The sequence below is a fragment of the Gouania willdenowi genome, chromosome 15, assembly GCF_900634775.1.
Source record: "Gouania willdenowi chromosome 15, fGouWil2.1, whole genome shotgun sequence".
Taxonomy (NCBI): Eukaryota; Metazoa; Chordata; class Actinopteri; order Blenniiformes; family Gobiesocidae; genus Gouania; species Gouania willdenowi.
In genome coordinates, this window is record NC_041058.1 from 16,258,184 (window position 1) to 16,270,660 (window position 12,477).

A 12,477-nucleotide genomic window follows, 5' to 3' on the forward strand; every position below is an offset into this window, starting at 1 on the left:
ACGACTGACATTTAAATAATGTTGTTGGCACAGAAGGGTAACAGGCTGTCTGTTTAAGGTTCACTAAAGTAAAAAGCCTCTCAAAGCACTTTAACAAATGTATAGATTCAGTCATGAACAAAGCAAAGGGACTACAGTACAACTTTTGAGTCATCGAACGCATGCATGTATTTACCTCAAACACATAGCAGGTAAAAAAATTTAACATAAACGAGCAACGTTTTGTTTTTGTTTTTAAGGCAACTGGAATAAATAGAACAGTCAGGCAGGCAGTTTTCAGGGGAAAGTGATATTTTCAGAGGATGTTGTAAATGGCTGGGCTACTTTAAACCAACAACAGCCAGAAACACTAAGTTCATTCCTCTGATTCTCCTCAGGCAGGAAACTCTACAGTTTGCTGATAGAAAGATGCGGACAAACCAACAGTTGCTGCATTTCTTGAGAGGTCTCATATTCACTAGGGGTTCACTGATATGTAGTTCAGTTTGTACTCGGTACAGTCTCATTGCAGTGGATTGTCAAACACGGAGTCTGGTAGGACAGATATCTTCAGCTTCTTTTCTGGCCAACTGTATTCCTTTGGTAACTTTGTCTGTGGAGATAGAGAACACCAACAGTGAGCAGACAAGCTGAATGATTAAACATAGAAATTAGGATTGTATTTACTGAGAGTGTTAAAAAAAAATCGATTCAGCGATATATCACAACATTTCACAGCATGATTTTCGTATCAATCGATTAAATCATGTTTTAACGGAGAAAAAAAACAGTTAATTGTGCTAATATGCATAACACGTAAACGCCTGGTCACTAGGTGTCAGTGAACCACATCAGACCTTATTAAACTACCTCACTCTTCAATGCATTTTAGCTTCGAAGTTGATTGCCCTTTATTTTCATAATGCATACCGTACTGGGCTCTTTTATAGATTTATGTGGTTTTAAAGAATTTAAGAACTTAACAGAATCAGAATCTGTTGTAGACGCAAAAGTGAAACTTTTTGAAAAATTGAATTTCACAATTTGATAAACATACCACGCGTTTCTGATATTGGTACTTGAATTACATATAGATACCAATTACTTGTTCTCGCAAGTGAAAAAAAAATGAAATAAATAGTATTTCATACCATTTTGTACTTGTAAAGGTGAAATTTGTAAGTATTGATATCGCAATATATTGTGATGTATATCGTATTGTTTAGTATGAAGATACATCATATCGTATTGCCAGATTCATGGCAATGTACACCCCTAATATTTACCTCCTCACGAGTGTTGAGTTCCTGTAAATCTCCGAGCATCTGTTCCACAAACTCTTCAGTCAACAATATCTGTAAAAGTACAGAGCGAGGTGAGAAGAAAGCACCAAATTAAAACTCTTTGTATCTTTTCAATGTGTCTACCTGAAGCCAGGGGCCGTGAGCTGCATATGGATGCTCTTCAGTAGCAAAAGCTCCTTCAACTCCCGTAGACACAAAAGTAATAGCAGTGTCTCCATTGATACTTTTGTAAGTGAAATGTCTCCCATGGAGCAACCGGCCCCTGTAAAAGAGATTTAATAATAAAAAAGAAATAAAATGGTCAAATGTGACTTACTCTCAGAGGTGTAAAAAGTACTGATATATTCTACTCAAGTAAAGTACTGCTGCTTGATTGTACTCAAGTACACGCAAGTCACGTACATAAAATACTCAACTACAAGTAAAAAGTAGCTCACTTAAATACTATAGTACTCAAAGTAAAAGTAGTAGTACTTTCATCCCCTACATTTATTTTGGGTAATAAATCTTGCCACGGAATTATTTTCCACAAAGGCATTTGTATGAAATAGAACTCTTTCTAAAAAATAAAATAACGGCAATAAGTTAAATTCAAAATAAAAAGTAATATCAGTCCAAGTATAGTTACATTTATTAACTTTAAAACTGAGAAAATAACCAGCATTTAATGCCATTTTGGCGTGGTGCATTACATTTAATCTGGTTGGTCGGCTATGATGTGATGCATTTGATTGTTTTCTGGTCATTTTATTTTTTGTGGTTTCACAATGTCTGTTGATCATTTTAAAACAAACCAAAAAAAAAACAAATAATTTACAAAGTAACGGTTGGGTGTAGAAATGTAAAAAATTACTTCTTTTAAAAGATACTTAAATACAAGTAAAATGACTGATTTAGAAATATACAAGTGCCCAATGCATATAAAAGCAGCTGAAATACAGTAACGTGAGTACTTGTAATCTGTTATTTTTACCTCTGCTCATTGGTAACAAACTTACACATGAGAAGAGGAATAATCTGTGAAGCTAACTTGACAAAGCTACTTCTTTGTGCAATAATTCTCATCTGTGGTGTTTTTATAATCTACCAAACCCAAGCAACACCTAAAGCAATATCTGGTTCTATGACATGTACAGGTGTAAGAACAGGAGAGACGATGATGTCATACCGCAGACAGAGGGGCAGGAGTGTTCCCGACTCTTGATTAAACTTTAGATGGACGCTCTCCAGCTGTCGCGTTCTGACCAACTCATGAGGAACGATCGCTGATGAACTTTCACTTTCCAGACTGTCCTTTCGACTCCTGAGGAAGCGCCAAATAAAACAAATAAAGAAAAGACAACAGAAGAAGTCTGTGAAGGTTCTCAGTCATCCATGAGATTGTTGATCTATTTGAAACTTACTAATTGGAAGTCTGGGGTAAATAGTGTTAGCATTTATTAACCTAATGTGTGGCTAATTAGCATAATAAAGAAGGATATCAGTTGAATGACCCTACAACAGAAGAAAGCAGAAGTTAAAAACTGTTTGATTGTATGAACCCGACTAATAATTTTTGCAAATTTAAAGACATTTTATTTTAAAATATTGGATCTTTTTGCAACACGAGCAAATACATCTGAAAATAACAAGTAAGAAAGCAACCCTAAGCGTTAATAAGGTAACTAAGAAACAAACCTGCTGTATTCTGTAAGTTGACAGTGCTACCAATTTGACTCCAACTAGGGTCGAGTATTAATTCAAATTTCCCAAATTAATAAAATTCACATCTGCCCGATTTAATCTATTTTTAAATCTATTTTAATTCAGTCACACATTTTACTTAAATATGGAAGACAGTCTGAGAGATCTAATGCTGTAAATAGTATAAAGTAACTAACTTTGTGCAGTATTCAAAATAATAATATTTACATTAAAAATTGAGCCCACAGCACTACATTACACACTGTCGAAAAAAAACTTTATTAAATGATCAATTTTAGAATTTTATGAATCGATATCAGGCCATTTAAAGGAAAATTGATTTAAATTTATTGATCCATTTTTTTTTTTTTTTTTTTTTTTAACGCAAATCTAATGCCAGCTCTCACTTGGTGAACTATTATTAGTAAAATCAATTTATTATCTATTAATTTTTCTAAACCCAACCCTAACTGAAACCCATGATTTAAAATGATGAAAGCATGATGTGTTAATCCCAGCTTGGAATCTTCCTCACAGGCCTCTGTTGGCACATCCCAGATAGTGGGAACACTGCCCGAATGCCAACCTAAATCTGATCAGCACTGAGGCATCTCCAGTCCTTGTGACCAATAGCTAATGTTAGTGTGTGTACTGGTGTGTAGTAGGGCTGGGTGGTATGACCAAAAATGTATAACACGGTATTTTTCAAAATTCTAACGGTTTCACGGTATATGACGGTATTTTTTTTCTTCCATGAATAATCATTTTCTACTGGTTAAGAGAGGAATTACTGCAGTAGATTGACTTAAGATGGTCTATTTTACTGTCATGATGAGTGAATATTGTAGAATAATTCCACACTAGTAGTAATACAAGCCCAATGGCTCTTTGCCGTGCTAGCTAGCTTAGCTTTAGCATTAGCTTGAGTTCTAGCTTTAAATGCTGCATACTCAGTGGTGTGGTCGTTTGTTATGGTGAATAAGGGTAACGTTTTTTTTTGCAGCTCCACAGGACTTATTTCCGCATTATAGGAATTACAAATTGCGATCCTTTGCTCACTTTTTTTTGCTGACGAACTGTCGACATGCTAAGCTAACCGTGCCTCCGTGTCCATGAGGGTTGTTCTCCTGTAGCAGAGGCATGCGCACACAGACACATGCAGCTTCAGAGCTTTCAATTGTATCTTTCTTATCCATTTACACTACACGTATGATTTACAACTAACTAACACCAGAGCGCTACTGTTAACCTTTCTATTTAGAAGTGCAACGTTGAAACGCGGCGCAGTGTAGCATTCCAAAAGTTGTGTAATCAAATACAGTGGTATGGCGGTATATTAAATATTCATATCATAACAAAATTATATACCGGTATGAACCAGTATACCACCCAGCCCTAGTAGATAGAGCTCTTTCTTACTGAGGTCGTTCATGGCTCTGTTTCTGACTGCTGATAGGTGGTAGAGCCGTCTTGCTGTTGAACTCCAGGCCTTTTCTCAGAGTCTCCCTGATCTGCTCCGTGTCTGTCAGCGGACCACAGCCACAACACAAGCACACACAGAGTTCATCACATACTGCTGACAGCACAAAAACAGACTGAAGTTTGTTGGCGTGCCGAGTCTGAGGAGGAGCTGCGCCCCTTTGGGAGCCAGCCAACCTTTGTTTGAGAGTCTGCGTGGCTGTGAGCCGATGCAGATGGATCGACTGTCCTCCTCGTCCTCTGGCGGACAGCTCAGATCATCCCACACGCACTTGGCGCTGACCCCGCTCAGATTAGAACCCTCCGTCTCAATGCCCCGGTCTACAGCCTCCTGCTTAGATGAGCAAAACACAAACGCAATCGTCAACACTTGACCTGGGGTGACTTTACTGGTCTAAAATAATCCTAAAATACAACACATTCAAAGTTTGATAAGCAGGAAACATTTGCTTATCAGCAATTTAAGCATCTGTATTACAAGGGTATAGAAAAAGCTTAAACTCTTTATACACAACATGTGGTTTGAAGGTTTTAGGTAAGGCTTACTTGAAGGTGGGGGTCAATGTCAAAAATGGTCTCCCCTCTCCTCATGTCTGTAATAAGCCAGGGGCCACCAGCTCTACACAAAAGACAAACATTAACATTAGACTGTAAACTTTGAGTTAAACATACACGGGTTACACAAGTCACTCACAATGGGTTTCACAAACTTTGCTTTTGCTTAGCTTGGGGTAGGTAAATGGTTAAGAATACTGAGATACATTTTGACACCATGCCATGCACTCCCGATGGTATTAAATAAAATAATAATGGATCATGGATATAATTGTAGGAGCTTTTTTCCTATATTTTAAAAAAAATGTTTTTCTACAAAAAGACAAAATATGACAGCTCTCTGATTTCTCACACTGATTTTTAAAAACAGCGATCTTTTTAAAAAAAAAAGACCAATACAGTTGAATTATTAGCACCTGAAAATGGTTTTAAGTTGAGGAAAAAACCTAAAAAAAAATAAAAAACCGAACCACATATCACTAATGGAAATTGTATCATATCCATTCAGTTATTAGTAAATATATAACATGTGTATGCGTTACTGTTTGATGATCATTTTGCCTTGAGGCTCATACGTTGTGTTTATTTTACCATAAAAGAATATCAATTATTAGTTTGATTCAGTTCATACGTGTCGGCACACTCATCTCAACTATCGTGTGTCTGTCGCTGCTCAGAATTTAATCATTTATTAATGTTTTCCTCACATTTTTTAATTAAATATAAATAAAATTGATTTAATAAAACATTCTGGTGTCCTCATGGACCTAATGTGAAATAGATTAAATGAATAGCAAAGGAAATCTAATTAACTAATAGAATCTATTTATCAATGTTTTCCTTACATTTCAACTTATTTATGAGAAAGATAAAGTTTTAATGACTGCTGACAAGGATTTTATCCAACAATGCATAATCAATTTCTAATTCTAAATCTAATAAAAACTGATTTCAATGTTAAGACAAATGTATTCTAAAAGTTCTCTTATAAGAAAATAAAAAGGTGATTATCACAATCTATAAACAAAACAACTGTAAAAATAATACTTTATCCCCTTCTACTATTAGATTTGTATCATCTATTTTATTCATACAAATGATTCAGCAGACAAAGTCACAGGTGCTTGATTTGATGTTTTTACAACAAAAATCTGCCAAATTGAAACACTTTGACTAAAATACTGCTTCGTACGTAAATACATTTGTTTTCAGCAGAAGAAGAAATGGTTTTGGGGTTTCAGTTCCTCTTTACAGTTCTTACAGTACTCACACTCGAACTCACGCATTAGCTCCAAAATGCCCTGTCCATTCCACTGTTGGGCTTGCCTGCAACTCCTCTGTACAAACACCTACAATCTGGAAGAGACGATGGGTTAAGTAACTGTTAAAGGTCATCTACCACAATCAAATACTCAAATTAACAAACCAAACAAGTATACATTTGAATGAAAACTCGGCTAAATGTACATGCATCGATAGCGCTTGTTTATTATTCTAATTATTTAAAGATTGTTTTAGTTTATTGATTCTTCCACCTAATAAATGACTGTCAAACTGAAATACACATCATGGACAAATAAAGCTTTCTGAATCTGAAATATGGGAGTGAACTCACTCACCTGCAGAAAACTCACAGAACCAAAGGGAGTGTGAACAGGTTGCATCTGTGGATCTTCTGTGAGCAACATGTGCTGAATCCGTGACTCACTGTTGTCTAACGGACTGTGCCATGACACGTGGTCCCCACTACAAAATGTATTTTCTGCAGAAAAAAAAAAAAAAAAAGAAACTTTTTGTTGTCATTATGCTCTTAAACACACTAAAAGGTCATTATTACCACAATAACACTGTTGCTTCATCTGTCAGAAGAAATTACCATTACTTTAAAACTAAAATGTATTGCCTTCTTGCCAGTGGATATATAGATATTTAGAAAATCACTATACTAGAAAACTCTGTATCACTCATCACTATAATGCAATCTCCAGCTGCAAAACATCTCCTGAAAGCACTGTGACATTGCACAAGGAAGAAAAAAAAAAAAGAGAAAAAAAATGGTCTTCGTGCTTTTTACCTGATTGGAAAACGTAGCGAGCCAAGCCTTGCATGAGTTCTGCTGGCCATGTGGGAGGTGCCGTCTCTCCAACCTCTCTTTTGAGTCTAAACGTGAGCTCAAAGCCAAACCCACTAGGCCCATCTGCTCCTGTAACCCTAAAACACATTCAGGTCAAAATACACACATATTAACAAAAGCTGAGCAACAACTTTTTCAGGATAATTTCCTGCCAGAAAAAACATTTGTTAGGATGTAGAATGAAGTGAAAAGGATAAACAACAACAATAATAGTAAAAACAATAATAATAAAAAGTAATTTGCAAACTGTCCTGGGTGTAGCTTTAATTTATCCTCGTGCTGTGATTGGTCGATGGTTGTTTAATGGATAATATAGATGAATGATTAACAAATAGTTCCTAATATAAGTGTCACAGACACTTAGGTGGGCCATTCAGTTAAAAGTAAGGATGCAACGGAACTCGGTAAAATACTGAACTATTTGGATAAATACGCCCTTGTGGACCACAGGTTTTCTCATTTGTTATTAGTTTTACATTTAACATTTGAAAGTTCTTTTTGTTTACATTTTTATATATATATTTGATGCTACTGTATAGTAGGGATGTAAAGATTAACCGGTTTTTCAATAACCGCAAATATTTTCGGCCACGGGAGGTTAACCGTTGGGGTTTTAGAACCCACGGTATACTGCAGATATGTCTGGTGTCGTGGAGTCAGCACGTCCACTCACCTCTGAATGATAGCAGAGCCAGGAGCAGCACTTCCTGAGTTGCATTCACCCAAAAAACAAATAAAGTCAGCAGTGTGGGACGATTTTGGATATCCTAAAGATGACCATGGTGCAGTAAGGGTATTCAATATGTAAAACATGTCGGAGAAAAGTTGCTGCCAAAGGCACCAATACGTCCAATATGATACAACATCTTTGAGACAGTTTCTAGAAAGTGTTACGATTTACAAGGCTGTTGTAAACCACGAGGTGAAGTGAAAGTAAAGAGAAAGCGCTACGTGCTGGGTAAACAAAGCACGCTCTGGCTGACGCAATATAAACTGATGCATTATTATTAACCATATGAAGGATAATAGAGTTTAGTTTTAATAACAAAGTACAGTAAATAGTATTATTACTTCTACTAAATAATATGCAATATTTGTTCTCCTGTTTACATGTTAAATCACCAATTTATAGTATGTTGTTATTTATTGATTATTTAATGCATTTAAAACTTGGATTTTTTTGTCTTTTCAAAAATGCTTTATTAACATTAGAACAAATAAATAATCCCTATATCTCCGTTTATTTCCATTGTGTCGATAATTGCGAATAATCGTAAAATCGCAATATTTTGCCTCACAATAACCGTAACTTCAAAAAATATAATCGTTACATCCCTACTGTATAGTGTATAATAGTCAGGGAATAAGAGGTAGTTCACCATTTGAAAATGTTGTTTAATAACTGTTAACTTGAAAAAAGGTGTGTTATTATTTAGTAAATCAGTGACGTTTGAATTTGTTAGTGTGCAATGCAGTTTTTGAGAAGGACACGCAAAGTAAATAAATACTATTCTATACGCACAAAACACGCACTGAAACCATGAGTTACCTGTACCGCTGCACTCCTAGGTGAAAGCTAACAAATGTCTTTTTACGTTGTTTAGCATGAGGGTGCAAAATACCGATGACAGAGCTTACGTTTCAACATTAGCGTATATTACTTTTGTACATACAGTATACAAGTATGGTCATTTACTTACTCGTGTACACGGTTATCCCCATACAGGTCACTCAGCCCAAAGCTCACATAATGCCAGTGCTCCTGGACTTCTTGGGCAGCACAGCCCATGTTTCTATACATGCTAATGTAGTCTAACGGATCCGGCCCACCAAGCCTGCAAGAAATTAAAAAATGAAAAAGTATATATAATATTTTAAAAAATGAATATATAGATAAAATAAGATACATACAAATGCCACACACAGACATATATATATATATATAAAACACATTCATACTACCACCCATTGAGGAGTCATATTACTGCTGGAATGATAAATGTTCTACTCCTATCAGTGTTCCACTGAGCTAGAGAGAGGCTAGGAGAGCCTGCTGATGAGGAAAGTTGTACATTTGTTGCGTCCTTATTTTGTGTTCATGACAGGACAATAAAGTTGTGAAGTAAATTTAAAAAAAAAAACACACAATGTCCCATTGAATTATGGAAAAACCAGTCCCGCACAGTTTGATGAAAGGAGCCAAAATGAAGAGAAAGATGATACGTACCTAGTATGTTAAAAGTGGATATCTGGACACATTTTGGATTTTAGAAAAAAAAACGGGAGAACCGCGCGCTTTACTTCCTGTTACAGACGCTGCAGCAGTGTGAGCTCATGAAAAAGAACACTGCAGTGTCTAAACTACTGAGGTTTGATGTAATGTTAGTATTTACTCTTGTTATCTGCTGCATTCAGACTAATTCAATGTAGGGCTGCTCAATTAATCAAAATTTGATTACAATTTTGATTGTTACACCCAACGATTACAAAAAATAAACGATTATGTTTGTTGCTAGTGGTCTTGAAACATGGCAAGAGAAACGCTTCAAAAACGCTGAGTAAACAAGTGGCAAGTCAAATTCTCTGATATGGGAACACTTTGGGTTTGATGATGAAGATCTAGAGCAAGACACGTCACGTGCCAAGAAGTGTTTTGTTTTGTGCAAAAGTGAACATACTTGATTTTTGCGTTTGAAGGATTTTATTTATGTTTAAAGAATATATTTTAGGTTTTTTTGTACAAAAAATAAATAACTTTTTGGTTGACAATCGTTTGCATAATCGTGATTTCAATTATGACTAAAATAATCGTGATTATCATTTTTCTAAAATCGAGCAGCCCTAATCAGTGTTCTTCTGTCAGGAGGACAAACACTAGAGGCAGACAGCTACAGAAATGTATGGTTCATTAGAGAATAGATCATTTCACACTGTTAAAGAGGTAGGCTAGGACCTATAAAGTGGATTTATTTTTCATTCAAATATAATGTAAAACTAGGGCTGAACAATTTTGGAAAATAATCTAATTGCGATTATATTTTCAAGGCCTCTTGTCTCGTATTTTTCAATGAACACAAGCAATAAATCAATCTGTTTCATAAAAACAAATTCAGATTTATTTAAACTTTTAACAAATGTAAATATACATTTTAAAGCACAGATTACAACAATAAAGCAAAACAAATCTGTGGCTTTACCTCTCAACATATCTAACTAACTTCAAGTTTCATGAAGCATGTAAACATACAGTACAAGACAGGACAAGAAAAATAAAATAAAATTGCAGCGTTTGCGATTAGAAAATTGCATTTTATGATATTGCAATAATATCGCAAATGCAATTAATCGTTCAGTCTTAATGCAAACACATCTATGGTATTGATCTTTAAAGCACTTCCTTAAATAATGAAGAATGGAGAGATCATACTTTTCTGACAGCTTGTATTCACTAATACAAATGTAACCAGGAGCAGTAATGTAGTGGATTGAGGATTAAATTAATTATTCTGCATCGTGTAATCGAATCGAGATCAGTGAAGATGCACAGCTCTACTGCTGACATATAAATGGCATATAACTAATATAAAGGGAAACATATGATATGAAAAGGGTGTAAATTGATTTGACTAGAAGGGTAATGGGGTACACAGGACTAAAAAGCTCAGGAAACACTGCTTTGAGCCGCCATTCATGGATTTAAAGCTACTCGCAAAACATGGGTGTAGTATCCCTTTAACAATGCTGTGTAGTATCCCTTTAACAAAGCTGCGTGAGGAGTAAATGGAGCACTGAGACGATTAAAAAGTTTTTTTTTTTAATTGTATCACCAGCTCTACATTTACTTTAATAACGCCATTTATGCACAATAAGAAAACAGTGTGTTTTACAGCCAAATAAGCCTAATTGTCTCCTGCAGTGGTAACTTATCACAGTTAGCTCAAACACTTTAGCTTTAGAGCAAAGTAAAGTTAGCGCCTTGCTAACATCCACACATCATTCTTCCATAAACTCGGGTACAGTGTGTACATAATGGTTAGCCTTCGTACAGTGTGTGACTTACCAGTATTTTACGATAGCTGTGACCTGCAGCGGGTTGGCCTGTCGGGGTAAGCCGCCGACACTCCCCGTAGATCGCCTGCAGTCCGGTGGGGAAAACATCGGCACCACTTGCGCACCGCTGCAAGGCCGCACCTCATCCATGCTACGGCCCCGAACAAACCAGTGTTTGTAGAAAATAAACAAAAAAATAATGTGTTTATGTTTGGCAATTGGCTGCTCTTTAATAAAAACTAGTTTGTAACGACTACTTTAAAGAAACTGAGCAGTACAAGTTTCATTTGAGCCTCACTGAGCAAAGGCCTGCTACTCATCCTCAACAAAAAAAAACAGACCCCCATTGGTTAGATAGAGCGACGACGTCACTGAAGAACACCGATTTCAGCCAATGAACGCGATGAAGTGTCTACTGTGATTGGGTAAGATACTGTCAATCAAAATGGAAAGACCAATGGGAGCTTTTCAGGGGCCCAAACCATAACAGGCTGGTATGAAGGTTTTATTCAATCCAAAGTATCTTTTCAATCAATGGAAAAAAAAGTGAAATATATATGATACCCAAAAATGAATTTTAACGCATTATTTTTCTCTGATTGAAAGTAGTTTTTTGATAGAAGTGAGTTATTTTTTAATTGAATTTTTAGTGTTGGGGTGGTCAAGACCGGTCTTGGTCTCGAGACCGGTCTCGAGACCAAATTTTAAAGGTCTTGGTCTTGTCTCGGTCTCTGAAGCATTTTGACTCGGTCTTGTCTTGGACTCGGGCTGCCCGGACTCGGGATTTTCCGTCAAGACCGTTCGAGACCAGCACTAATTCCTGCTATTTTTAACCTTTTTTATAATGTGATATTAACACGGAGAAGAACGGGATAAAACAATCCTTTATTCATTATTTAATCCACCCTGTATAATGACCACAACCTTCCTTAATGTGACTGTGTGTGTGTGTGTGTGTGTGTGTGTGTGTGTGTGTGTGTGTGTGTGTTGTGTGTGTGTGTGTGTGTGTGTGTGTGTGTGTGTGTGTGTGTGTGGCTACGGTGTCAGTTTGGACCGCGGAGCGCAAGGGAGAAATGAACTAATCACCGGTAAAAATCCCAGTAAAACTCCAGAAAACAATCACCAGTAATAAATATTATCTCCCTGGTAAAGACAGTAGCTCTAACAACTGGTAAAATTATAAACTGATGATATTACAGCCTGTGAAGGATGGATAGGTGACGCACTTACTCTGCTTCTGGGTCCTAGTGCCTGCCGAGCGGTGAAGCCTGTTCCTTTTACCGTGTTTACTGA

General features: G+C 36.3%; 1 protein-coding gene across 1 annotated transcript; it reads right to left on the bottom strand.

Annotated features, from left to right (window-relative positions):
- Window positions 1–143: 143 nt before the first annotated feature.
- Window positions 144–11,513, bottom strand: sufu (suppressor of fused homolog (Drosophila)). The gene is given in 15 exon segments (XM_028468952.1): window positions 144–592; window positions 1,266–1,334; window positions 1,407–1,545; window positions 2,452–2,586; window positions 4,386–4,488; window positions 4,623–4,776; window positions 4,992–5,064; window positions 6,267–6,322; window positions 6,324–6,356; window positions 6,620–6,762; window positions 7,075–7,211; window positions 8,835–8,969; window positions 11,195–11,242; window positions 11,244–11,298; window positions 11,301–11,513. Coding segments are annotated over 15 exon segments (1,404 nt in total). The 5' UTR covers window positions 11,335–11,513; the 3' UTR covers window positions 144–502.
- Window positions 11,514–12,477: the final 964 nt, after the last annotated feature.